The sequence below is a fragment of the Myotis daubentonii genome, chromosome 6 (genome assembly GCF_963259705.1).
Source record: "Myotis daubentonii chromosome 6, mMyoDau2.1, whole genome shotgun sequence".
Classification (NCBI taxonomy): Eukaryota; Metazoa; Chordata; class Mammalia; order Chiroptera; family Vespertilionidae; genus Myotis; species Myotis daubentonii.
The window spans coordinates 87255354-87278815 of NC_081845.1; the positions used below are offsets into that span (position 1 = coordinate 87255354).

General features: G+C 59.2%; 2 protein-coding genes across 2 annotated transcripts in view; both read left to right on the forward strand.

The window, feature by feature from the left end:
* Window positions 1–3702: 3702 nt before the first annotated feature.
* On the forward strand, window positions 3703–11562 carry PGC (progastricsin). Its single transcript, XM_059699668.1, has 9 exons — window positions 3703–3818; window positions 5178–5328; window positions 6012–6129; window positions 6873–6991; window positions 7440–7639; window positions 8672–8794; window positions 9346–9493; window positions 10497–10595; window positions 11276–11562. The coding sequence occupies exons 1-9, from the start codon at window positions 3760–3762 to the stop codon at window positions 11426–11428; spliced, it is 1170 nt and encodes a 389-aa protein (XP_059555651.1). The 5' UTR covers window positions 3703–3759; the 3' UTR covers window positions 11429–11562.
* Window positions 11563–13066: 1504 nt separating this feature from the next.
* Window positions 13067–23462, forward strand: part of TFEB (transcription factor EB) — a 46450-nt gene continuing 36054 nt past the window's right edge. Inside the window, exon 1 of the mRNA XM_059701726.1 lies at window positions 13067–13342. The gene's annotated coding sequence lies outside the window, so the exon portion shown is untranslated. The remainder of the gene's footprint in view (window positions 13343–23462) is intronic.

Here is a 23462-nt window from a genome sequence, read left to right on the forward strand (position 1 = left end):
CTCGATCCCCAGTAGGAGGCGTTCAGGAGGCAGGTGATCAGTGATTCTCTCTCATCATTGATATTTCTTTCTTTTTTTTAAAAAAATATATTTTATTGATTTTTTTAAAGAGAGGAAGGGAGAGGGATAGAGAATTAAAAACATTGATGAGAAAGAAACATTGATCAGCCTCCTCCTGCACACCTCCCACTGGGGATGTGCCCGCAACCAAGGTACATGCCCTTGACCGGAACCGAACCTGGGACCCTTCAGTCCACAGGCCTACCTCTATCCACTGAGCCAAACCAATTAGGGCTCATCATTGATGTTTCTATATCTCTCTCCCTCTCCCTTCCTCTCTGAAATCAATACAAATATATCCTATATAATAAAAGCCCAATATGCTAAGTGTCCTGTCATCTGGTTGTCTGTTCAACCAATCAAAGCGTAATATGCTAATGATATGCTAAGGTCACTCAACCACTCGCTATGATGTGCACTGACTACCAGGAGGCAGACACTCTGACTGGTAGGTTAGCTTGTTGCTGGGGTCTGGCTGCTCAGGACTGAGTGAGATGGGCCGGACGTGCCCTGGAGCCCTCCCATGGTTCCTCCCTGGCTGGCCAACCTCCTGCATCCCTCCCTGGCCCCAGTCGTGCACCAGTGGGGTCCCTTGGCCTGGCCTGTGCCCTCTAGCAATCCAGGACCCCTTGGGGGATGTCAGAGAGCTGGTTTTGGTCCCAATCCTGCAGGTCAGGACGAGGGACCCCACTGGTGCACGAATTTGTGCACCAGGCCTCTAATGTGTGTGTGTGTGTGTGTGTGTGTGTGTGTGTGTGTAAGATTGATGGAAGATGCATGGAGCACTAGATTGGGAAGGATCCTGAGGCCATGTCTCAGCACTATGAAGAAGAGTGATATATTTGATTAGGTGTGTCAGCCATGGGTGAAGGATTAGCAGTGGCAGCGTGCATGCTATGTAGTTGCCATCTCTTGACACATCCCAGTAGCCAGTGTCACTTTTGTAGACACTCTGAAGAGGAATGAGCTGTTTAGGAGCCATGTGCTGGAAGAGACCTACTCTTTCAGTTACAAGTTGTAGAATGTGGGGCAAGAAGAAGGTCTAAAATAAACCCTGTAAGGGAGAAGAAGCCATGTCCTCCACAGCCGGGCCAGTGTGAGAGCAAGTGGGCCAGTAGAGATGACCGTGACACTGTAGTAGGTCTTGGAGGAGGAGGTCTGCAGGTGGAGATGCCTGGGAAGGGCGGTCTGGATGGAGAGCACAGCATGGATGAAGGCACCGGGGTTGGAAAGTAACAGGCCCCCTCGGCAGGAACCAGGAGGCCGCGATGAGTACCTGCGGGTCAGCAGGTCGAGATGAGAATGGCAGCATCGGACGGGGGCAGACTGAGCGTGCCATGAAGGCCAGGATGAGGAGTTTGGACTCTACGCAGTTAGCCACGGGAAGGCCTTTGATGAGTTAGAGGCAGATGTAACCAGAGGGTGATGAGAGAATGCCTCTTTTCTGGGAGACCATCACTGTGAGAGGGTCCCAGGGCCTGGATTTTAACAAGACCCCCTTGGAGCGTGGGGTGGAAATTCGGGCACTGGGTTCATGGGCTGTGGGAGATAGAACCAAGGCCCATTGGGAACTATTTCATGGCTCCACCTACCGTTCAGGATTTCCTGAGCTCGGGGCCAGGCGCAGGGAGGTGGAAGCCGCGGACTCTGCCTGCTGGGAGCTTGCAGTCTATGGCGAGAGGAAACATGCCCAGGAAACCGGAGACTGGTCGTAGCCAGTGCGAGATCCAGTCCAAAGGGAGAGCGCAGCCGGTGTGCAGTGTTCAGGGGCAGAACATGAACTTGAACAGGAGCCAGTGCATCCAGCTCCCTGGGGCTCCTGTCCTAGGTAGGGGGTGACCCTGGATGACTGCTAAGGTGACCTCAGACTCTGTACATCCTGGACCCAGGAGCTGAGGCCTTGAAGGGTGGGCAGAGTTTGGACACATTCAAAGGGGAGGGAAAGGGGTGGACTTTCCAGGTACTGGGGGCTGGGTGGTGGAGGGCAGGCCAAGGGCAGACCAGGGTTTGAGATGAATGCAGATGCGGAGGAAACTGAGCTGTCAGATCAGGTGGGGTAGGCAGGGGCTGCAGACCCCCAAAGCCTGGCAGCCAGGCAGGATGCCCTGGCCTGATGCATTAGGGGTGCTCAGAAGGGACTACATGGAGGAGTGGGAGCTGATCTGGCCTTGAGACAGTCAGAGCTCCTGTCTGTCCAGACCTGGGCAGACCTCTAGTGTCTGCTTCCCTCCCCTCCCCCATCACAGGGCTGGGGAGGCTCCAGGGCCCTGGCTGGGCAGTGGGTGGTGGTGGCCAGAGTGGAAAATCCCCCACTGGCTGGGTAAATCGGTGTTTGGCAGGCCTGCTTTGGCCTTCCGCCTGGGGCTTGAGGGCCTAACAAATCTGTTTGGAGCCCTGAGGGTGGGGTACCAGGTGGCAGAGAGGGCACTGGCGTGGGAACTTTTTTTCCACTCACCCCAAAATGGGGAGCTCTCCTGTGCCAGGTTAGTAGGCTCGGGCCAGCTCCAGGTCACCTCAGGCAATGAGAAGCGGTAGCTGGGGAGCAGGTAGGACCTGGAGATGCGGGATAGAGGCACAGCTTAGAGCAGACGTGGGGGCAGGAGAAAGGGCCGACAAGGGCTTGGGCGGAGGGTAAGGAAGACACGGCATTTCAGGAGAAGTAAACACAGGGCTGGAGTCGCAGTGGGGCTGGAGAAGAGAGACCATGAAGGAAGGAAGCAAGAGCAGGCATGTCCCCCTCATGGGCCTGCCCCGGGCGCCCCTGGAGTTCCAGATAGTTCAGGAGGCACAGCCAGAAGCCAGCTCAGCTTACATGATGAGTGTGTCACGAGAACTTGCTGAATTAATGCCCCATTTGACCTTGAAAGTCATCAAAGCCGCCCCAAAGAGCTCTGACTTCAGCCATTGGCATCCCAGCCCACCACCTGCATCAGGGCTAACGGGGCCGCCATCATTGCCATAGGACCACTCGCACCACACTGTGACCATTACCATCATCCTAGTCTCTGGCCCCACCATCCCCAGACACCCCAAACTGCAGCCCAAGGGCTGGGGGGTGATGGGAAGCAGGACTTGAGTGAGGCCTCCAAGCCTATCACCTATAAACCAACATTCTCAACAATTGTGGCCCCTAAGGAGACATTTGGCCATGCCTGGGCACAGTTTTGGTTGCTACCACAAGGGACTACTGCTGGCATCTAGTGGGTAGAGGCCAGGGATGCTGCTAAACATCCTATAACGCACAAGGCAGTGCCCACAACAAAGAATTATTTGTTCTAAAATGTCAGTAGTGGCCGGGGATGAGAAAGGCACTCGTGGGTCCCACGGCCGCCACTCTGGCTCTACCTGTCTCCGGCCCTCATGCCAAACGCTCACATCCCGCCTCTGGTTCCTGCACAAGAAGTCACCTGTGCCACTCCAACTCTTATCGCTGCCACCTCCTGGCCGCGTACTTGTGTTAAAAAGTCAATAAGATGAAAAGTGCTTTGCGGCCACCCTCGCCAGGGAAAACACGCAGGAACACTTGGTACGCGGAGCATGGGGCGCACAGGGACTGAGGTCATGTTTGCCCAGGGCAGGGGGCAGGGGCTGCCCCGGATCCGGGGGTATAAAGGGCGAAGGAGGGCTCAGGCCTTCACTTGACTGCAAGTGCCCGACTTGGAGTGGCCTTTGCTCTGCGGCCAGTTGGGAACCGGCACCATGAAGCGGGTGGTGGCGGCCTTGCTCTGCCTCCAGCTCCTGGAGGCGGCGGTGGTCAAGTGAGTATGGGGTCTGGCTGCTGGTGCAGGAGGCCGGGCGGGAGGTGGGCCCCCCGTGAGGCATGGCCTGGTCAGGGGACACCCCAGCTGCTTCGGCTCCAGAATCTCTGCCGGGGCAGGACGGGAGTCACAGGTGGGAGAAGGTGCAGCCTCTGTCTCCAGGGAACTTCAGTCAAAGGCAGAAAAGATGGGCCTGGAACAGAGAAGAGGGGTGACACTGCCCGAGCAGCCCTGGGAGGGCGCCGTGGCTCCTCCCACAGAGAGGAACAGTGATCTCTGGAGAGGGAGGCATTTGCTGAATCCTCCGGAAGGCCCAAACTTACTGGGCGGGTGGCACCATCGTCTAAGCGGAAACATAAGCGACGTGACCTCTCTGTGCTGAGGCGTCAGGAGAAAGGGAGGGCGGGCGGCGTCTCTGGGCGGCAGGGGCTGGGCCAGCGGATTCCCTGGGTGAAGAGGGGCTCCCCTCAGAAGCTCCTGTAATGGGCAGGCCCGTAGAGGTGGTTAGAGAAGGGGTCAGCTCAACGCGAAGGCGTCAGCAGGGAATCTCTGGAGAACGCAGGGTCCTGAGGGAATGGGGACTGAGACAGGAAAGAAATGACAGAAGCAGGAATGCAGGTGATGCGGGTGGGGTGGCCCACAGACACTCCCCAGGCAGGTCTGGGAGGAAAACCAGGGTGACATGGGAAGAAACCCATGATTCCCGAGTCCCGATTCCAGAGCGGCTCTGGCTCCAGAGCACCAGGCCCTTTCCCCAGCGTGCCAGGCCCGACATCTAGCAGCGGGGCCATGCCAGGGCCCTGCCTTCTCAGTCCCAGCCTCGGGCGGTGCCCCTGCACGCACAGCCTGCCACACCCAGCTGGTGCCAGGTGCCTGAGGGCCACCACAGGAGAGGGCTCTCTTGGGGTGAAGTTTGCCATCGGGAAACCTTTTTAAAATGCACATATCCTGCAGAGGGTGATGCCTGAGCCCCTCTCCCCTTCCTGGGAAGGAATTTATGGGACATCTGAGAGCAGAGGGCCGGGGTGGGGTGAGGACCCTTGAGATGGGGAGGGAGCATCCTGGGGGAAGGTCATTGTTTCCTGAACCTTGGAGCAAGTCCTGAGAAGAGTTTTGAAAGAAGGGGAAGGAGAGGGGAAGAAAGAGAGAAGCAGAGGGAGAAAGAGACAGAGAGACAGAGAGGAACAGAAACAGAGAAAGGGAAACACACAGGTACGCACAAGCGACAGACACGGTACAGAGTGGCAGGGGGACCGAGGTCTTTAGTTGGCGATAGAGGTGTCTGAGCGAGGCTGGGGCGATTGACGGGAGGCACTGCAGGGAAGAGGGAGGACCTGCTGACACACAGGCCTTCTGCAGAGTCCCCCTGAAGAAGTTCAAGTCCATCCGTGAAACCATGAAGGAGAAGGGCCTGCTGGAGGAGTTCCTGAGGACCCACAAGCACGACCCTGCTCATAAGTACAGGTTTGGTGACTTCAGCGTGGACTACGAGCCCATGGCCTACATGGATGTGAGTCCCCACCCTCCCGGGGGTAGTAGGGTTCTCCCTGCTGCCAAAAGCCAAAGGGAAGGCCCCGGCAGTAAGCTGCACCCTCCTCTCTGCCCCCGCCCCCCCCCCCCCCGCCCCCAGCCCTACCACCTGGACCTCATCCCCCAGGCAGAGAAGGGAGCGGCCCTGCTGAGCTGACAGCTGGGTCACAGAGACTGGCAGCCGCCCTGAGGCCCTGGGCAGGCACCGGCTGAGGGTCAGGCAAGAAGAGGGGGAGAAAGAGAGAAGCAGAGGGAGAAAGAGACGGAGAGACAGAGAGAAAGAGAAACAGAGAAAGGGAAACACACAGGCGCACACAAGCGACAGACGTGGGTACAGAGTGGCAGAGAGACCGAGGTCTTTAGTTAGAGATGGAGGGCGGGTGAGCGAGGCTGGGGCGATTGATGGGAGGCGCTGTAGGGAAGAGGGAGGACCTGCTGACACACAGGCCTTCTGCAGAGTCCCCCTAAGAGGTTCAAGTCCATCCGTGAAACCATGAAGGAGAAGGGCCTGCTAGAGGCGTTCCCTGGAAGGGAGGCCCAGCCCTGCTTCTGGAGCAGGCTGCTGGGCAGGGGCTGGTCCCTCCCTGCTCTGCCCATGGAGGACACGGGCCTCGGGTCCCTCCAGAGCTGACAGGCTGCTCCCCCCGCCCCTCCGCGCCCTAGGCTGCCTACTTTGGTGAGATCAGCATCGGGACCCCACCACAGAACTTCCTGGTCCTTTTTGACACCGGCTCCTCCAACCTGTGGGTGCCCTCTGTGTACTGCCAGAGCCAGGCCTGCAGTGAGTGCCGGGCTGGACGGGGGAGGCGCTGACACCTGCGGGGCGGGGGGCGGGGGGAGGCAGTCTTCATAGGGATCGCGTGGGGGACCTTCCGTCCTGGGAGGTAGGGACTGGCCCAGGGCCACACACACATCCAGGCCGGAGGGAGGAAGCCAGTCCTGGAGCCCACTGGCGCCTCCGCCTTCCGGCTCCCCAGCTCCTCTTCCTCCATCTGCGCGCCCTGCTCTGCTCCACTCCTCACGAAGTCCTCACTGGGGGTTCCCACGGAACACGGGAGAACTGGGATGTGGTCCCCGTCTTGTGCGATGTTGATGCTCACTGTCTTATGGCTGCCCTGGTCCCTGCCAACGCCTTGGGGTTTGGGCCCTCAGGCCTGTAGCCCGAGGGTCCCCCATGGGCCCCGCCCTACATGCTCTCAGGCCCTGGTGTGGCCAGCTTGCTGACCTGGTGAGGTGAGGTGAGGGTTGGGGAGAGCAGGGACGCCCTGGGGAGTCAGTCAGTCCTGCAGCTGGAAGTGCCAGCGACCTGCTGGGGCAGGGAGACCGCAGGGAGGTCACAGGCCTCGGGCCCCAGAGTCTCTAAGTCAGAGGGGGTGTAGGGCCAGGGCTGGCCTTCCAATGCCGGAACCGGAACCAGGTGGGCCACTGCTGACGTCCTGAGGCTCCAGGATGGGAGCACAGCCCCAAGAGGCAGGGCAGCCCCCACGAGCCAGCCCGACTCCCCACACCCTCCCGCCCCTACAGCCGGCCACAACCGCTTCAACCCCAGCCAGTCCTCCACCTACTCCACCAACGGGCAGACCTTCTCCCTGCAGTACGGCAGCGGCAGCCTCACCGGCCTCTTCGGCTATGACACCCTGACTGTGAGTGATGCTGCCACTCCCCCCCCCCCCGAAACCCCCCCCCTCCCCGCCAGGCCTTCGGCTCCAGCCTCACAGGCCTCAGGGTCTAACCAGATTAGACGGAGACCCTGACAAACATGGAAAAACACCGCGTGCTCTACTGCGCAGGACGGGAAATCAGCACAATAAGGCCCAGTCGTTCACTCCCTGAACCCCTCTGAGGGCCGTCCTGCGCAGGACACTGAGGACACCGTGGTGAATGGGGTGACCCAGTGGGGGGCAGGTCCTGCAGTAGGGAAGGCCACTCAGAAGAGACAGCCGCTCTTGCAAGACCCGCGGGGGAGGAAAGCAGGACAGATGAGGACAGATGGAGGAGGGGTGAAGAAGAGCCTTGAGGGGTCTCTGGGGGTGTCTGGGGAGTGGGGGGTGGAGTGACACTTGTCACCTCCCATCCTCTGTGCCCCTGCAGGTCCAGAACATCCAGGTGCCCAACCAGGAGTTCGGCCTGAGTGAGACGGAGCCGGGCGACAATTTCGTCTACGCCCAGTTTGATGGCATCATGGGCATGGCCTACCCTGCCCTGTCCGAGGGCGGGGCCACCACGGCACTGCAGGGCATGCTGCAGGAGGGCGCCCTCACCAGCCCCGTCTTCAGCTTCTACCTCAGCAAGTGAGGAGCCCCTCCCCCTCCTTCAGCCTGGACAACTGGGGCTCCGTCCTTTGGGATTTAGAGGCCACACAGCAGGCACTGGCCCCAGCACTTCTGTGCCCAGGGCTTCCCTCCTGGGCTCTGACTCCTCCCCCACACCCCACTGCTCCCCACCCAGGCCTCGGCCTCGCCCTCACCTCCCCTCGGTCCCCAGCCCACTCCTTTGCTCTGCGTTCCTCAGCCAGGGCAGCCTCTCTTCTTCTGTCGGAGCTTTGCTGTGAGTGTCGCTGCTGATTCTCACTCGCTCGTGGGTTCACCTGCTGCCGGAGCCCCAGGCACCTCTCTTGCACGGTCGTCTGTGCTTCACCCCTTTGATCTATTGCTCTAGCCAGGCCGTGGGATGGCAGCCAGGTTCAGGTTCCGCTCCAGGCCCCCCACTAGCTCCTAACAAGCGGTCCCCCTCACGGCCAGCAAGGGCAAACGTGGCCATTTACGCGGCCATTTATGGGGAGGGGCCTGGGAGCCGGCGGGGGAGCGGGTTCCAGGCTTGGAACAGACTTTCCTTCTTTCCTCTCCGAAGGAGCCGACCACCTTGTAGACAGAGTAGCTGGGGCTTACTCGCTGGGCTCTGTCACTAACGTTGCCCCTTTAGCTTCCCCCAGTTCCCTCCAGTTCAGCCACCAGGCCGGCCTCTCAAGCAAACACAGCCGTGCCCCTCCCTGCACCACGGCCCTCCCTCCCTCCAATCCCAGCGAAAACGGCCAGCCAAGCGGGCCTGGGTCAGCTCCACCTGCGTCAGGCAGTGGGAGGGAGAGGAAAACGGAGGGGTGGGGTGGGGGGTTGTGGGGGGCACACACCAGCAGGATCACCCAGGAGCCTGAGGCACTGGAGATTCTGAGGGGCCCAGCCTGGGAGCCCCTTCCGAGGGGAGACACAGCCCTGCCCCCAGGGAGCCCAGCCTGGATGGAGGCAGGACGCTCTGGGGATGACTGGTAACACGAAGTCCTTTCCCATGGCCACTCCCTGACTCGCCTTCCCCTCTGCCTCCTGCAGCCAGCAGGGCTCCCAGGACGGCGGAGCGGTCATCTTCGGGGGTGTGGACAGCAGCCTGTACCAGGGGCAGATCTACTGGGCCCCGGTCACCCAGGAGCTCTACTGGCAGATTGGCATTGAGGAGTGAGTGTGGGGCGGCTCTGGGCGTGTGGGCGCTTCATGCCACACACCCACACACCAGTTGGGGGTGGGGGATGGAAACAGGAGACCCCCAACCCCCTTCAGGCCTGCCCCCACAAAGCCACAGCTGCCCTCTGCTGGAGTTTTGAGGCCCAGCTCAGCCTGGAGAAGAGGGTGGGATGGGGACAACATAGGAAGGGGCAGGATTTGGAATCCCAACTATTTCAGAACCTGTCATCCAACACTATGGCTTTATAGATTAGAAACCGGGGTGTGTGGTGGTTGGAGGGAGCTAATTTGCTTAAAGTACCTATCATATATCTGCAGCCCTGACAGTCAATGTTTCTAGAACCTTCCTTGGAACTTTTAGAAGAGCTTCCATGGCCATTTAGGTGGCCCTTAAGTAGACTGGTGTGGTGGGAGGCTGGATTGACCTTCCTGGTTGCACCTGGCATGGGTGGCTGTGGCTGTGAGTTCCTCAGAGGTGGGGAAAGCTCACCCCCTAGCTGCCCTGAGCTGGGGGTGCTAAGGCCGCTCATCTTCTCACCGTTCAGGTTCCTCATTGATGGCCAGGCCTCCGGCTGGTGCTCCCAGGGCTGCCAGGCCATCGTGGACACGGGCACGTCTCTGCTCACCGTGCCCCAGCAGTACCTGAGTGCCCTGCTGCAGGCCACGGGGGCCCAGGAGGACCAGTACGGACAGGTGTGTCGGCGAGGCGTCCCTTCCCTGGGAGAGGCCAGTGGGAGACAGTTATGGTTGCTCCTGGGATCCAGTAATGGCCTGATTCTTGGCCTCCATACGTCGGGCTTCCCAAGGCCCTGGAGTGGGGAGCCGGGGTGACTGGGCGGGGCCTGGAGCCGGCTTCAGGGGGCAGCGCCTGTGCTGAGGGGCTGTGAGGAGGCTCCGGCTAGGCTAGGCAGCATTTCTTCGGAGCTTCAGCTCCTCAGAGGAAACAGGTTGAACACTTGCCAGACTTCCAAGTCAGAGCGAAGTCACTGGAGGTGGGGCCAAGCTGGTGAGGGACCAGGGGTAACTTTTTTAAAGTATTTTTTTTATTGATTTCGGAGAGGAAAGGAGAGGGAGAGAGAGTTAGAAACACCAATGATGAGAGAGAATCGTTGATCAGCTGCCTCCTACATGCCCCACAGTGGGGATCGAGCCCGCAACCCAGGCATGTGCCCTTGACTGGAATCGAACCTGGGACCCTTCAGTCCACAGGCAGACGCTCTATCCACTGAGCCAAACCAGCTGGGGCGAGGGATAACTTTTTAATCCACATGTCCCTCACCTCCCTAGGGCCAGGGCCCCCTGATCCCCCTTTCTCCAGAACCCAGCAAAGCATTTGTCTAAGTAATTCCTTCCCATTACCTTCGGGGACCGACTCTTTCTACAGATCTGTGTGTTTTCAAAAGACAGTTGCAGAGATGGGGCACAGATTCAATGTGTCATGAGGAGGAATTCAGGCAAAAGTAATGTTTTTGGGGGTGGGAGAGATGCTCGGGTCTCCCCAAATCCCACCCCCTGTGCGGGAGTCCACAGGAGTAATGCCAGCAGTACCGACACAGGACTCCCTCCTAGTGTTGCCACCTCCAGTCCAAAAGCAGGCTGGAGACTCAGGCCTGGGACCAGAGGGGCTGCGGCGACGGGTCCGTAGGTATCTCAGGTGGGAGATGAGACAGCCTGGGCCCTGCTCCTCTCTCTGCAGTTTGTTGTGAACTGTAACAGCATCCAGAACCTCCCCACCTTTACCTTCATCATCAACGGGGTGCAGTTCCCTCTGCCGCCCTCCTCCTACATCCTCAACGTAAGTGCTGGTCCCCGCAGGCTGAGCCAGCAGGGCCATGGTGGGGTGGGAGGAAGGTGTGGGTCTCCTTACCCTGCGCCACTTCCTGTAGAATCAGTTTCCCCACTCACTGATTCCAAACCCCCTTCTCTGGAACGAGGCTGTGAATAGTTAATAAGAGTATTAACTATTATTATTAATTAGTGGGGAGAAGCCCTGGGCTCTTTGCTGCATACCTACCAGGGCCAGCCGCGGTGGGAAACACTTTGTCTACACTATGCTACTTAATGGACACGACATTCAATGAGGGAGATACTAATTTCTATTTTACAAGTGAACAGAGAGGTTAGATAACTTACCCAAGGCTACACAGCTAGTCAGGGTGAAACTAAGGTTTGGGTCCAAGTTGGTTGGCCTTGAACGCTTGACCATCAGGACGACCTGGGAGCAGGAGGTGGGTGAGTTGGGGGTGGGGGGCATGAGGAGAGGAGTCCCTGTGGAGGACCGCTGCAGCCCTAATTCCCCCATTCCAGAAATTCCTCCCACCGACCTCTGCTCTGGCAGCTCAGTTGGCCTGAGCCCTCAAGGGCAGAGACGCTGGCTCACTCATTTCTGCATTTGTGCCCTGGCCCCGGGCGCAGGGCTGAGCGTGCCTGTCCCTGTGAGTGCGATGAATGAGTGCTGTGCTTTGTCTTGTGCAGGACAATGGCTACTGCACCGTGGGGGTCGAGCCCACCTACCTGCCCTCCCCGAACGGCCAGCCGCTGTGGATCCTCGGGGACGTCTTCCTCAGGTCCTACTATTCCGTCTACGACATGGGCAACAACAGGGTGGGGTTCGCCACTGCCGCCTAGACCCAGTGCCTGGACGCCTGGGCTCCCCTCTTCCTCTCAGCCCCCCACCTTGCAGGGGCTCCTCTCTGTGCTTCTCTGGATCCAGCCTTCCTTTTCTGGACTCTGGACTTTTTCTAATAATAAATAGTTCTTCATGTTGGTCAGCCTGTTGTTGTTTTTAGAGGGTCGCTGTGACCCGTAAAGGCAGCGCCTGGTCTTAAGGAGTGGGGAGCGAGAGTCAGGGGCGAAGTTGCTTCTGCTGAACCATGTTGTCCCTCAATTGCTTCCAGGTTTCTGGGTGGGTCCCTGAGATTCTAAGAGAAATGGGGCATAAGGTAGGGCTGGGGATGGGCCCTGTGCCCTTCAGAGCTTCTCTCTGCAGAGGGAAGACAATGGTAGCGGCATCAAGGCAGGGCATTCCTTTGTGAAGGGAAAAGGGGCCCCATTCTGACGACCCAAAATGCTCTGCTGACCTAACTAACCAAATAACCACCAGGAGTATCCACCCCCGATGTCCACAGGCATGTCCACTAGCAGTGCGGCCGGGGGGGTTGGCGGGTGAGGGGGGTGGGGGCAACAAATCTAAATCCACTTCCTTATCTGGGATCAAGCTTGCGCTGGGAGCTTCCTGAGGCATGCCGGATGCCTCGGATGCCTACGTGCACTTGTAACGGCCATGGGTCCTCCAGGGAGGAGGCTAGTGCCTCCAGAACCTATTTCCAGGAGGGCTTCTGAAGGTCTGAGCTGAGTTAAGCTGAGAATATTTTCACCCAGGACCTGTGTTTGAAGAAGGGCTGGCCCTCAACAGTGCACAGGAGGGGGAGCTACTTGAATCACATGGGCTCTAACCAACTGAACAAGAGGCCTTGTCCCTCTAGAGTAGATTCATCCCTGTCCTCCCTAGGAACCGCCTAGCAAGACCCAGAGGCAGGGCGTGGAGGAGGGAGAGGGGGAGGGGTGGAGGAGGGGGAAGGAGAGGGGAAAACAGAGAATGATGGCTCAGGACCCTGTAACTTCTTCCAACAGGGGAAGGTGACATGGAGGATCAGAACATTTCTGGGTGTGATAGTGGTGGGGGGCACCAGAAAGCGCGAACTCATGAGACCTAGGTTGGGAGGGGCAGGCTGTACACGCAAAACTCATAGTGGGCGGGAAGGGGGGCTCCATTCCACGTCACACTTCTTTCATCCTGTCCTTCACAAGGCTGACCCCAACCTTGCCCCTTATGTCCAGAAACAGGTGTAAATGCGCAGATCAGGTGGCAAACTCCGGTTGCCGCTGGAGAGTTCCTATGGCAACAGCACACCCCCTGGGACCCTACATCTTCCCTAGACTCTTGAGAAAGAGCCTGCTCTGTGCCTCGCCTTGGGGTCAGAGAGGCCACAGGGTGCATAGTAGTGCGCTCTGGTTCGGGACATCACTGACTGAGAAGAGAAAGAAAACTTGCAAAAGGGGCAGAAACCAAGTGGATAGATAACAGGTTCCAGGTTAAACGCCAAGTCCCTGTCTACCGCCTTGGGCCCAAGGAGCGGACTACAAACCCCGGCGTGCCTCATTGAGCCGCAACGAAGACTACGTTTCCCAGCGGGCGCCGCGGCGGGCCGGCGAGGGGGGGCGGGGCGGGGCGGGGCCGCGGGGGCGGTGCTGCCCTCTGCCGGGCGCCGAGGGAAGTGGGTGCGGAGTGACAGCGGGAGCTGGGGCACCGGGCGCGGGGCTCGGTGACAGCGGAGGCGGCGGCCGCGGGCTAGACGTAGGGAGCGGCGGCGGCGCCGACGGCAGCGGGAAGGGCGGACCGGGCGGGCTTCCCTGGAGGCCCCGAGCCGGAGGAACCCGGGAGGGGGCGGCAGGCGCAGCTTGCGGACCGGACACCTGAACTTGGGACAAGTTGCCGGAGCCCGGGAAGCGGGCGGCGGACGGATTGACCTTCAGAGCTAGGTGAGCGGGGCCGGGGGCCAGGGGTGCGCGGAGGGCCCGGGACCCCCGGCCCGGAACCCCCACCCCCATCGGTGGGTCCGGGACAGGTGGGTGGGTGGGGGTGCGGGCTGGGGCGGGGAGCGAGACCGGGTGCGCCGCGCCGCCGCCGGCCCCGCTGCCCGTCCAGCCCCGGACGCCCGGCACATGGCCCGAGCGGCGCTGCCGCCGGTCCGAGAACCCGCGCGGCCCCTCCCTTCAGGCCCGGGCCGGGGGCGGCTTCTCCGCGACCTTATGTAACCAGGCGGGAGGGGCCGGGCGCGGGCCTTCGCAGCCCGGGACCGGGGAGCCTGCAGGGGCGGGAGGCGTGGGAGTGAACTTGCAAGAAGTTTGAGGGACGGGTAGGCCCTGCGCCCGCTTCTTCTTCCCCGGACGCGGTGGGGGCGGGCGGGGCGGGGGAGGGCGCCGGAGGCAGGGGAGGTGTGCGGGGGGCCGGGGCCGGACCGGCCAGGCCCGGCCGGGAGGGTCTGGGGGAGTGGGCGGGCCCAGCGGCGCCCCGCCCCGGGGCCGGGCTGCGGAGGGTGCGGGCGGGGGGAGGGGGGCGGTGGAAGCACCATCCCGCCCTCCCTTCCCGTCCCCCCGCCCGCTCCGTCTCCTGAAGCCGCCGCCCGGCTCGAGTCCCCGGGCATCCCGAGCGCAGTCTTTTTCTCCCCCTCGCATGATTCCGCGGCCTCAGGGAGCCCCAACCCCGGCTTATCCTCAGCGCGCCCTCCTCCTTTCTGTTTTCCCGGGAGCTCGCAGCCGTCTGCCCGGGCCCGAGTACCGCCCCCGCCCTCCGCCTCGGTCCCGAATCCCGGAAAACACTCCCCTTCCCCGTATTCCCGGTGTCCGCGCCCCCCCGCCCCCCTGATTCCGGACAGCTCCTCGGCCTGGTGCGTGCGCTCGCCTCCAGGAAGGGAGCGGGCCCGGGCCAGCTCGGTCCCGCCCCTCGGCCCACTCCCCGCCCGGTTCTGGCTTCACGCACGGCTGCCCCGAGCTGCTTCGGGTTGCGAGAGCAGGTTCGCGCCGCAGCCGCCTGGCGCACCCCAGCCTCGCGCCCAGGGGAAGGGCGGGCGCCCGCGCTGCCCAGGGCTCCCCCTGCCGGCTCCCGGCCAGCCCCCCCTCCGCACGGAGCGCTGGCGGGATCCCCGTCCACTCCGCGTGGTCTTCCCGCCTGTCGGTTCTGCGGCCGGTTCTGCGCGGCAGTAGCGGGACTAAAGGCGGGCGCAGCGCTTTGGCTTCGCGCTGGTTCGCGGGGGAAGCGCGGTTAATTACTGCCCAACCTGCACCCCCCCCCCCCAATCCCCGCTCCTCAGTGAGGGGTGCCTAGTGGAGTGGGGGAGGTCAAGGCTGGTGCGCCCCCGTGGCATCCCTGGGATGTGGACTCAGGCCCTTGCCCTGGCCCTGGCCAAGATGCCACCCGGTCTCCTCTGGGGCGGCCAGGCCTGTGCGCCATCAGAAGGCAGCTCCTGGCTCCTTGGCCTATTCCCTGGAGGCCTTGCCTGTGCCACGCGGGAGCCGGCTCCTCGCCTGCCCGCAGGGAGACCACAGTCTGGGGAAGAGACTGCAGCGATCATTAAAGGTGTCTGTAGAGGCAATGGAAGGGGAAGGCCGGGTGGTCTTCCTGTATGTGCCTCGGTTTCCCCGGCTGTGGGAAAAACAGCATTTGACTTGGCCCCTTTCTTTCTGCCGGCCTCCCTGCTGCTGGGACAGGAGCGGAGCCAGAGTGCATATGAAGGGCTGTTTGCAGTGACTGTTCTCGCTCACACTGTGCAAGGCCTGTTGCAGCGGCAGTGCTCTCTTGTCTTAGCTCAGTGAGGTGCAGCCAAATGGGGACCCAGGTCTCCTGGTGCGGGGTCCCATGGAAGGGGTGCAGGGTTTGGGGCAGGGAACATCTCCTCTGGTGAGCACTGAATCGGAGAGAGCCAGCTGGGCTTCTGAGGGCTGATGGCCGGTGACGCAGAGGCGGGCAGGGGCTGGGCCAGGGCTGGGCCAGGGCTGGGCCAGGGCTGGCAGGCGCCCCTGTAGGGTCCTGGAATAGTGGAGATGCCCAGTGTCCATCCCCATTGCCAGTCGGGACCCCCTTTCAGCCTCTCTGCTGGGAAGGAGATAGGTGGGGCCTTCACCCCTCGGGCCTGGCTGCCCTTTGAGGGTCTGGCTTCTGGCCCTGATCCCTCCCGGAGCTCTGTTTATGGCTGTAATTGTATCATTAGCCAGAGTTTATAGAGTTACTTAGCACCTGCCCCCACAGGGAGTGGCCCAGCCACCCCTGGCTTCTGTCTCTTCCTTTTCAAAGTCAACTTGGTTTCTGCTGGCAGCAGGGGTTTCCCCAACCACAGCGGCATGAAAGCCAGGTTGGGCCTTTGTCCTGTGGACCAGGCCAGTCAGCACTTGGGGCCCAGCCTGGGGCTGCCCTGGAGATGCCCGTGGAAATGGAGCTGAGAAGTGTCCGTATCCCAGGATGCAGTGGTAATGTGTGTAATGTGTGTGTCCTCACCTGAAAAGAGATAAAAATGCACACACCTCATGGGCTGTTGTGAGGATTCAAGAGGAGCTGTGCCTGGTACATGCTGAGTCCGTGGTGTTGCTCTGGGTGCCAGGATGCAGTGTAATTGATGGGGGTTTGTGTGTGATTATGAAGTACAGGTGTCTAAGTATGTGTGTATAGATGAATTGTGCAATGCATGTCTGCAAGACTAATAGTAACACAATATTATATTAATAGACTCTTCATCCATTCTCTTTATGCTATAACAGGACAATATTATAATAAAACTTAGTTGTCAACAATAGTTGCCAACATTTATTGTGTATTTATTCGTTAGAATGAAGTAGGAATTATGATTTTCATTATACTGACTCAGGAAAGCTAGGTAAGTTGCCTGAAGTTACACAGCCTAGAAGTAGTAGGGATTCTAACCAAGGCCCAAATGACTCCAGAACCCAGGTTACTAACCCCTAAAGACCACTTTGGGGTTTCCTGGCATTCTCTCTTAAGAGATGGGAACCGAAGGTGGTCTGGAACCTTCTTTTTCCCATCCAGGTTTCCCGCTCTGAGCATGAGCGGGAACGTGACGAGGCCCCTGCCCTAGGACCACACCTGTCTCTTGGCTGCTTCTCCAAGCTGCTGTCACAGGTGATCAAAGGACCCCCGCCGAGAACCTTCTTGACTCGCCTGAGTTCACACAAGGCTTCCTGGGTCTCCTTGGAAACCACAGACGTAGTAGATGTCACTGTACAGTGAAGCCTGAGCTCCGCGGGCACTTGCTTGGTCAGATGGGAGAAAAGGCTGTGGTGTGGGGACTGTTGGGTGGGAATGGGACAGCAGCGGAAGTCGTGAGCACGGGGAGCGAGCCTCCCTCCGACAGGCGGTGGGGCTGGGCAGGCCCTGCCCCTCCCAGACACGGTTCCAGATCTGTGAACCTAGACCGGTGATGGCGAACCTTCTGAGCTCGGCGTGTCAGCATTTTGAAAAACCCTAACTTAACTCTGGGGCCGTGTCATATACAGAAATTTTTTGATATTTGCAACCATAGTAAAACAAAGACTTATATTTTTGATATTTATTTTATATATTGAAATGCCATTTAACAAAGAAAAATCAACCAAAAAAATGAGTTCAGAGGTGACACGCGTGTCATAGGTTCGCCATCACTGCCCTAAACCACCTGTGGGTCCCTGTAATGCGAACCTCCTACAGGTCCCCTGCGGAGGCACCAGACCAGGAGAGGCTCAGAAAGAGGGACGAGGGGAGCTGCGGCGTCCACTCACCAGAGGCCGGCCTGGTGGACTGACCAGCCAGCTTTGCTTGGGACAGAGCCATAGCTCCCATGTAACGAGCACTGGGCTAAGTGTAACCTAGGCGGGGTCGTTGAGAGCCCGGGCTCTGGGGCCAGGCTTCCTGGCTTGGAATCCAGTTCTGCCCCTTCCTACCTGTGTGGCCCTGGGCCAGCTCCTTAACCCCACTGTGCTTCCATTTCCTCACCTCAACAGTGAGGGTGACAGTAGCTCCTACCTAATGGTGCCGCAGTGAGGGCTATGTTCATGCTCGCTGCGTGTATAGAAGTCAGAATAGTGCCATGCTCAAAAAACGGTAGCTATGATTGCCCTGGCCGGGGTTGCTAAGTGGTTAGAGCGTTGGCCCTTGGACGGAAGGGTCGCAGGTTCGATTTCTGATCAAGGGCACATACTTGGGTTGCAGGATTGATCCCCAGCCCCGGTTGGGGCCTGTGTGGGAGACAACTGATGGATGTGTTTCTCTCACGTCGATGTTTCTCTCCTCTCTTCCCTTCCTCTCTTCCACTCTCTCTAAAAATTAATGGGAAAAATATCCTCAGTTGGGGATTAACAGGAACAACAACAAAATGTTAGTTATTACCATTATCTCTTATAACTCCTCCCTCCTTCCCTTCCTTCCTTCCTTCCTTCCTTCCTTCCTTCCTTCCTTCCTTCCTTCCTTCCTTCTTTCCTTCCTCCCTTCCTTCCTTCCTCCCTCCCTCCCTCCCTCCCTCCCTCCCTCCCTTCCTTCCTTCCTTCCTTCCTTCCTTCCTTCCTTCCTTCTTTCCTTCCTCCCTTCCTTCCTTCCTCCCTCCCTCCCTCCCTCCCTCCCTCCCTCCCTCCCTCCCTCCCTCCCTTCCTTCCTTCCTTCCTTCCCCATTTTCAAGTGAGGAAAGAGGCATAGCGAGCTCTAAGAAACAAGACCTGTGGGCTGCTAGTCCCGTGTGCTTGACATCTGCAAATGAAATGCCTGACACTGCTTTGCAGCCTCCATGGCCACAGTCTCCACCATTCCCTGTACCACCCCACCCAGCCTGGTCTCCCATTCAACAGGATAGCCTAGGGCCGTGGTCGGCAAACTGCGGCTCGCGAGCCACATGCGGCTCTTTGGCCCCTTGAGTGCGGCTCTTCCACAAAATACCATGTGCGGGCGCGCACGTATAGTACAATTGAAACTTCGTGGGCCGTACGCAGAAGTCGGTATTTTGTGGAAGAGCCACACTCAAGGGGCCAAAGAGCCGCATGTGGCTCGCGAGCCGCAGTTTGCCGAGCTGCAGTTTGCCGACCACTGGCCTAGGGGACTTAGCAGTGACTGCAACATCTCCACCATCCCCGTCCTGCCTGTCCCTTGGGATTCCTTGAGTGGCATCTGGCCTGGTCGCTTACTTCCACTCCTGACCCGTGGCTCTCCCCTGTGCTCCTGCTGCCTGCCTGCCCCTTCTCCACTCTGCACCAGAGACACAGGTCCCCTTGGCTGCAGTGTCACAGGAGGTGGAGCTACAATCCCAGCGATAGAGCAGGACCTGGGACTTGCCATGCCCATAGCAAGTGCTCTGCTGTGGGGTGGCGAGGCAGTGGGTGAGAGCAGAGGGCGGCTCAGAGGGGCGGAGGCAAGAGGGAGAGCCATTACCAGTCTTTTCTCCTGGCTCTTCAGTGTGGGCATAAGGAGAAGGAGAAATGGGGTCTGGCCTCCCCCCCGTGTCCAGCTTCCTCCGGGGCAGGCCTCCTTGTTGGCTCTGACCCACAGCAGAGGTCCCAGAGTAAATGTGATGCCAGGGGGCTAATCCAGGAATCCCAACCAACTCTCCAGAAACCCCTGGTCCCTTCACTCAGCCCTTGTTCATGCCAGTGCCCTCTCCTGGCACCCTGTCTCCTGCTCCCTCCCTCTCTGAATCCTGCCCATCAAGGCACACCTTCCCCGGAGACCCAGGGGACTGTGCTATCCGACGTGGGCCCTGGCTGGCTATTATGATCTCCTGGGAGTTCTTAAAAGATACCATTGCTGCCCTAGCTGGTTTGGCTCAGTGGACTGAAGGGTCTCAGGTTCAATTCTGGTCAAGGGCACAGGCCCAGGTTGCGGGCTTGATCCCCAGTAGGGGACGTGCAGGAGGCAGCCAATCAATGATTCTCTCTTATCATTGATGTTTCTATCTCTCTCTCCCTTCTCCCTTCCTCTCTGAAATCAATAAAGATATATTTTTTTTAAAAGACCATTGCTTCCGAGTCTTGGGGGAGGCATGAATATTTTTTTAAAATCCTGCAAACGATTCTGATGCCCTTTCTCTGAGACAGTGGTTCTCACCTTTGAAAGGGCATCAGAACCACCTGGAGAATTGTTAGACCACACCTTGCTGGGCCCCACGCCAGGGTTTCTGATGAGCAGGCCTGGAATTCATAGGTCTGGGGTTTGCATTTCTGACAAGTCCTCAGGGGATGCTGATGCTACTGGCCCCCAGACCACATTTCAGAACCTACGGCTTTGCAGCTACCCAGGCAAGAGCTGTCTCCTGGGCCTCTGACGGCTTGGGGCCTCTCAGGCCCATCTCCTTTTTGACTCCAGGTCCCCAGGGGCAGGGACTCTGAGTTTCCTTGTGGACCTCTGAGTCCTCGTATCGTCGGGCCTCCCTTCCCCAGCCTGGCTCTGTGGCCCTGCCTCCTGTTGCACTGACCACTGGCCAGCCTCGTGCTCTTGGCAGCCTCCTCTGGGACACGTGCTCAGGAAATGCCTGCTGTTTGGTCCAGGCGGGAGGAGGTGGACAGCGAAGGATGCACTAGCTCTGAGAGCCATCAGAACATGGACGGCTCTGCAGCTCCTGCAGAAGTGCCTGGAGCCAGAGCAGCGCTACTGGACCAGGGGAGGTGTCCGAGCCCCCCACTTCGTTGAGGCTGTAGAAAGACCCCCGACATTATTTCACTTTCCTACCCCGTGGAGGGCAAGTGTTGGATCACTGCCTTGTATGCCTTGTTAATAATAAAAATGCTAAAGTGCACAAAAAGCAGCTCTTCCCTTCTCCTTTCCTCACCCGGACTGGAGATGTTGGGAGGGTGGGAGCATGAGGGGGGGAGGGGGGCAGTCAGTGCTCGAGGTAGGGTGTCTCCATCACCTTCTAGGGCAGCGGTTCTCAACCTTCCTCATGCCGCGACCCTTTAACACAGTTCCTCATGTGGTGGTGACCCCTCAACCATAAAATTATTTTCGTTGCTCCTTCATAACTGTAATCTTGCTACTGTTATGAATCGTAATGTAAATATCTGATATGCAGGATGTATTTTCATTGTTACAAATTGAACATGATTAAACCATAGTGACTAATCACAAAAACAATATCTAATTTTATATGTGTTTTCTGATAGTCTTAGGCAACCCCTGTGAAAGGGTCGTTTGACCCCCAAAAGGGTCGCGACCCACAGGTTGAGAACCTCTGTTCTAGGGAATCCTGGGCCTCTAGGACAACAGATAGTCGGGTGACTCAGGCCCGCCCTGGGCTGCTGGGGTCGAGTCTTCCTTAGAAGCTGGGGAGCTGGAACACAGCCTGGCGGGAGGAGAGGTGGTGGCCCGCCTTTTAGCTCTGCAGGGCGGGGCAGGATGAGCTTGGCGTGAGCACAGGCGCTGGCTGTTCTGTTCGGTGCAATAGTCCCAGTGCCCAGAGGAGAGCGAGGCACGTAGTGCGTGCTCAGTAGCCTTTGTGGAGGGAGGGGAGGGAGCGTGCTTTGAGCCCCCACCTGTGTGCCCAGAAGCGAGGACACAGCAGAGGCTGTACCCCTGGCCTCTGGCCTGCACGCGGGCTGGGTATCAGCTTCACCGTCAAGACTCGGGCTGCACAGCTCGACCAGGAGCAGCTCCCAGCCTCACCGGCTGTGGTCCGGGTCCAGCCGGGCTCTGGTGGGGGTCAGTCTGTCTCTCCCCGTACAGGGTGTGCCCCCCCACACCCCAGTTCTACCAGTGGGGCTGTGGGGTGGAGCTCGGTTTGTTTTCTCCTGTTTGCCAAGGGAAGTCACAGCCTGTCCTCTGCCGTGTTTATAATTGGTTTGGGAAAACACCTGCCTCGGCCCCCCACCGTCCCTGAGGGGTGCCAAGTGACACATTATACTGTCCACCCCCTGCTGCGTCGTGTCCCCCTCCTGGCTCTAGCCAGGTGCGCTCGCAGCTGCCCTGCCAGTGTGGCAGTGGCTGGCTTTGCTGCGGGCGGGCAGGGCTGCGGGGCCTCAGAGGCCAGCCGGTGCTGCCCTCGCGTTGTCTAGAGGAGACCGAGGCCCAGGGAGCGTGGGCGCCACCCCAGCACCCCATGGCCTTGGTCACCTTTGGGGTCAGCAGGCGTGAAGCGAGCACCGCCTGGGCTGGCCCAGCAGGGGATGGGCACAGGGCATGGCTCCTCGAAGCGGACAGCTGGCGGGAATGTCCGTAGCCAGGGAGGACAGACAGGCAGAGAGACGTAAGAGAGGACGGAATGACGTCCTCAGTCAATGTCCACGTGTCCACGCCCGACCCTTCTCTCTGAAGAGCATTCTTCCTTGGCCTGGAGAGTTTTTACAAGAGGGTTGTGCCAGCACAGTGACCTTCCTGTGCGGCTCTGCCTCCCCCGGCCCTCTCACCTGGTCCCTCTGCAGGCCCGGTGCTTCCCCCCTGGACAGACCCTTCTTCCAGGAGGGCCAGAGGCGGCTGAGTATGAGGGGGAGGCCGCAGGGAGGCCCTGTGCCGCCCGCCTGCCACTCGGAAGCCCTGGGCCCTGGGGGATGGGCCTACACTGTGCCCAGCAGCTCAGGCCTCTTTGGAGCTCCAGGCTTGGGCCTGGACCCAGGGGCACTGCACCTGCGTATTCCCCGCCTCGGCGCCTTCTCGCCTTTCCTCCCCCCGTCCCTCTGACCCTCCATCTAGTTCCACCGCATCTGGAACTTGGTCTTTCCTGCTCTCTGCCCCCCTCTCTCCATATTCTTCATTTCTCTTTTCTGCCCCTTTCTTTGGTGTGTTCAGAGGGTGTCTGAGGCTCCCCTTGCTCCTTCAGTGCCTGCACAGGGGAGTCTCTGAGGGGCCGGAGGAATGGTCCAAGGCAGGGTGAGGGGTGGGGGTGCCCAGCCTGAGGCAGCTCCCTGCCCTTGGGCAGCTAGGGGCGTGTGTGGCTGGAATGCCCTGGGGAGGGTGGGAGATGAAAGGGGTTGCCGTGCCCAGCACCTAGGGCTGAGGGGCAGCCAGGAGCCTGGGCCAGCGGGAGAGCCCCACACAGACTGCCCTGGGTGTCACTGCGTCCTCCAGACCTGGGCCTGACTGCAGGTTCTCGTCTAGTGTGCTTGGCCTAGTTACAGCGGTTCTCACAGCCAGGTGTGAGAAGAAAGGCAACTTCCATTTCTATTTCTATCTTACTCCTTTCTCCCCCTTTTTGTTGTGGAAGAGATCACACTCGGTGAAAAGAGCTTTACCATATGCTATCTATAATAACTATAAAAGCGAGCATCCAGCTAACCACCACCAGTTTGTGTGCCCGCCTCGGTCATAGCCTCCCCCCGCCCCCCCCCCAGGAGGGTACCATTATTCCGACTCCCTAATAATCACTTCCTTGCTTCTCTTTATCACCTAACCACTGTCTGTACCCTTTAGCAACAGAGTTTAGTTTTGCCTGATTTTGAATTTAAAGCAGCTGGAACGACACTGGACATGCTCTTTGATGTCATGTTTTTCAGCTCAGTAGTCCATTTGTGAGGCTCACCCATGTTGTGTGTAGCTGTGGTGCGTCCATTTTCATCGCTGTCTAGCGTTCCTCTGCATGAACTTGCTACCATGCATATCTCCATCTCCTGCTGGTGGGCATTGGGGTTGCTCTCCTTTGTTGGCTACTATGGGCGATGCTGTCAGAGCACTCTTATGTGCTTCCTGGTGTGTTGGTGCCTGCATTTCCCCAGAGTACAGATAGGTCAGAGGGAAATCCCAGGGCACGGGCTATGCTGTGCATCCTTGCACTTGGTATCTATTGTGTGAAGTGGCTGTGCACACTGCCCAAGGCTTTCTGTGGCTCTGTATCCACGCCAACAGTGGCTACTGGCAGCTGGTGAGTGTGTAACAGCGCCTTAACATGGGTGTAACTTACATTTCCCTTTTCTTCTTTTTTAACGAAATACGTTTTTATTGATGTTTGAGAGGAAGGGAGAGAGAGAAACATCAGTGTGAGTGAGAAACACAGATTGGCTGCCTCCTGCAGGTACCCGACCAGGGATTGATCCCACAACCCGGGCATGTGCCCTGATCGGGAATGGAACCAGCAACATTTTGGTGCAGGGCCAACACTCAACCAACAGAGCCACACCGGCCAGGCTCCCTGCTCTCCTTTTTCATAGA

Coding starts and splice junctions, on each gene's coding strand:
- PGC (XM_059699668.1), top strand. CDS start 3,760: ATGAAGCGGGTGGTGGCGGCCTTGCTCTGCCTCCAGCTCCTGGAGGCG. Junction 6,130..6,872: donor CTGCCAGAGCCAGGCCTGCA/GTGAGTGCCGGG, acceptor CCGCCCCTACAG/CCGGCCACAACCGCTTCAAC. Junction 7,640..8,671: donor TTCAGCTTCTACCTCAGCAA/GTGAGGAGCCCC, acceptor TGCCTCCTGCAG/CCAGCAGGGCTCCCAGGACG.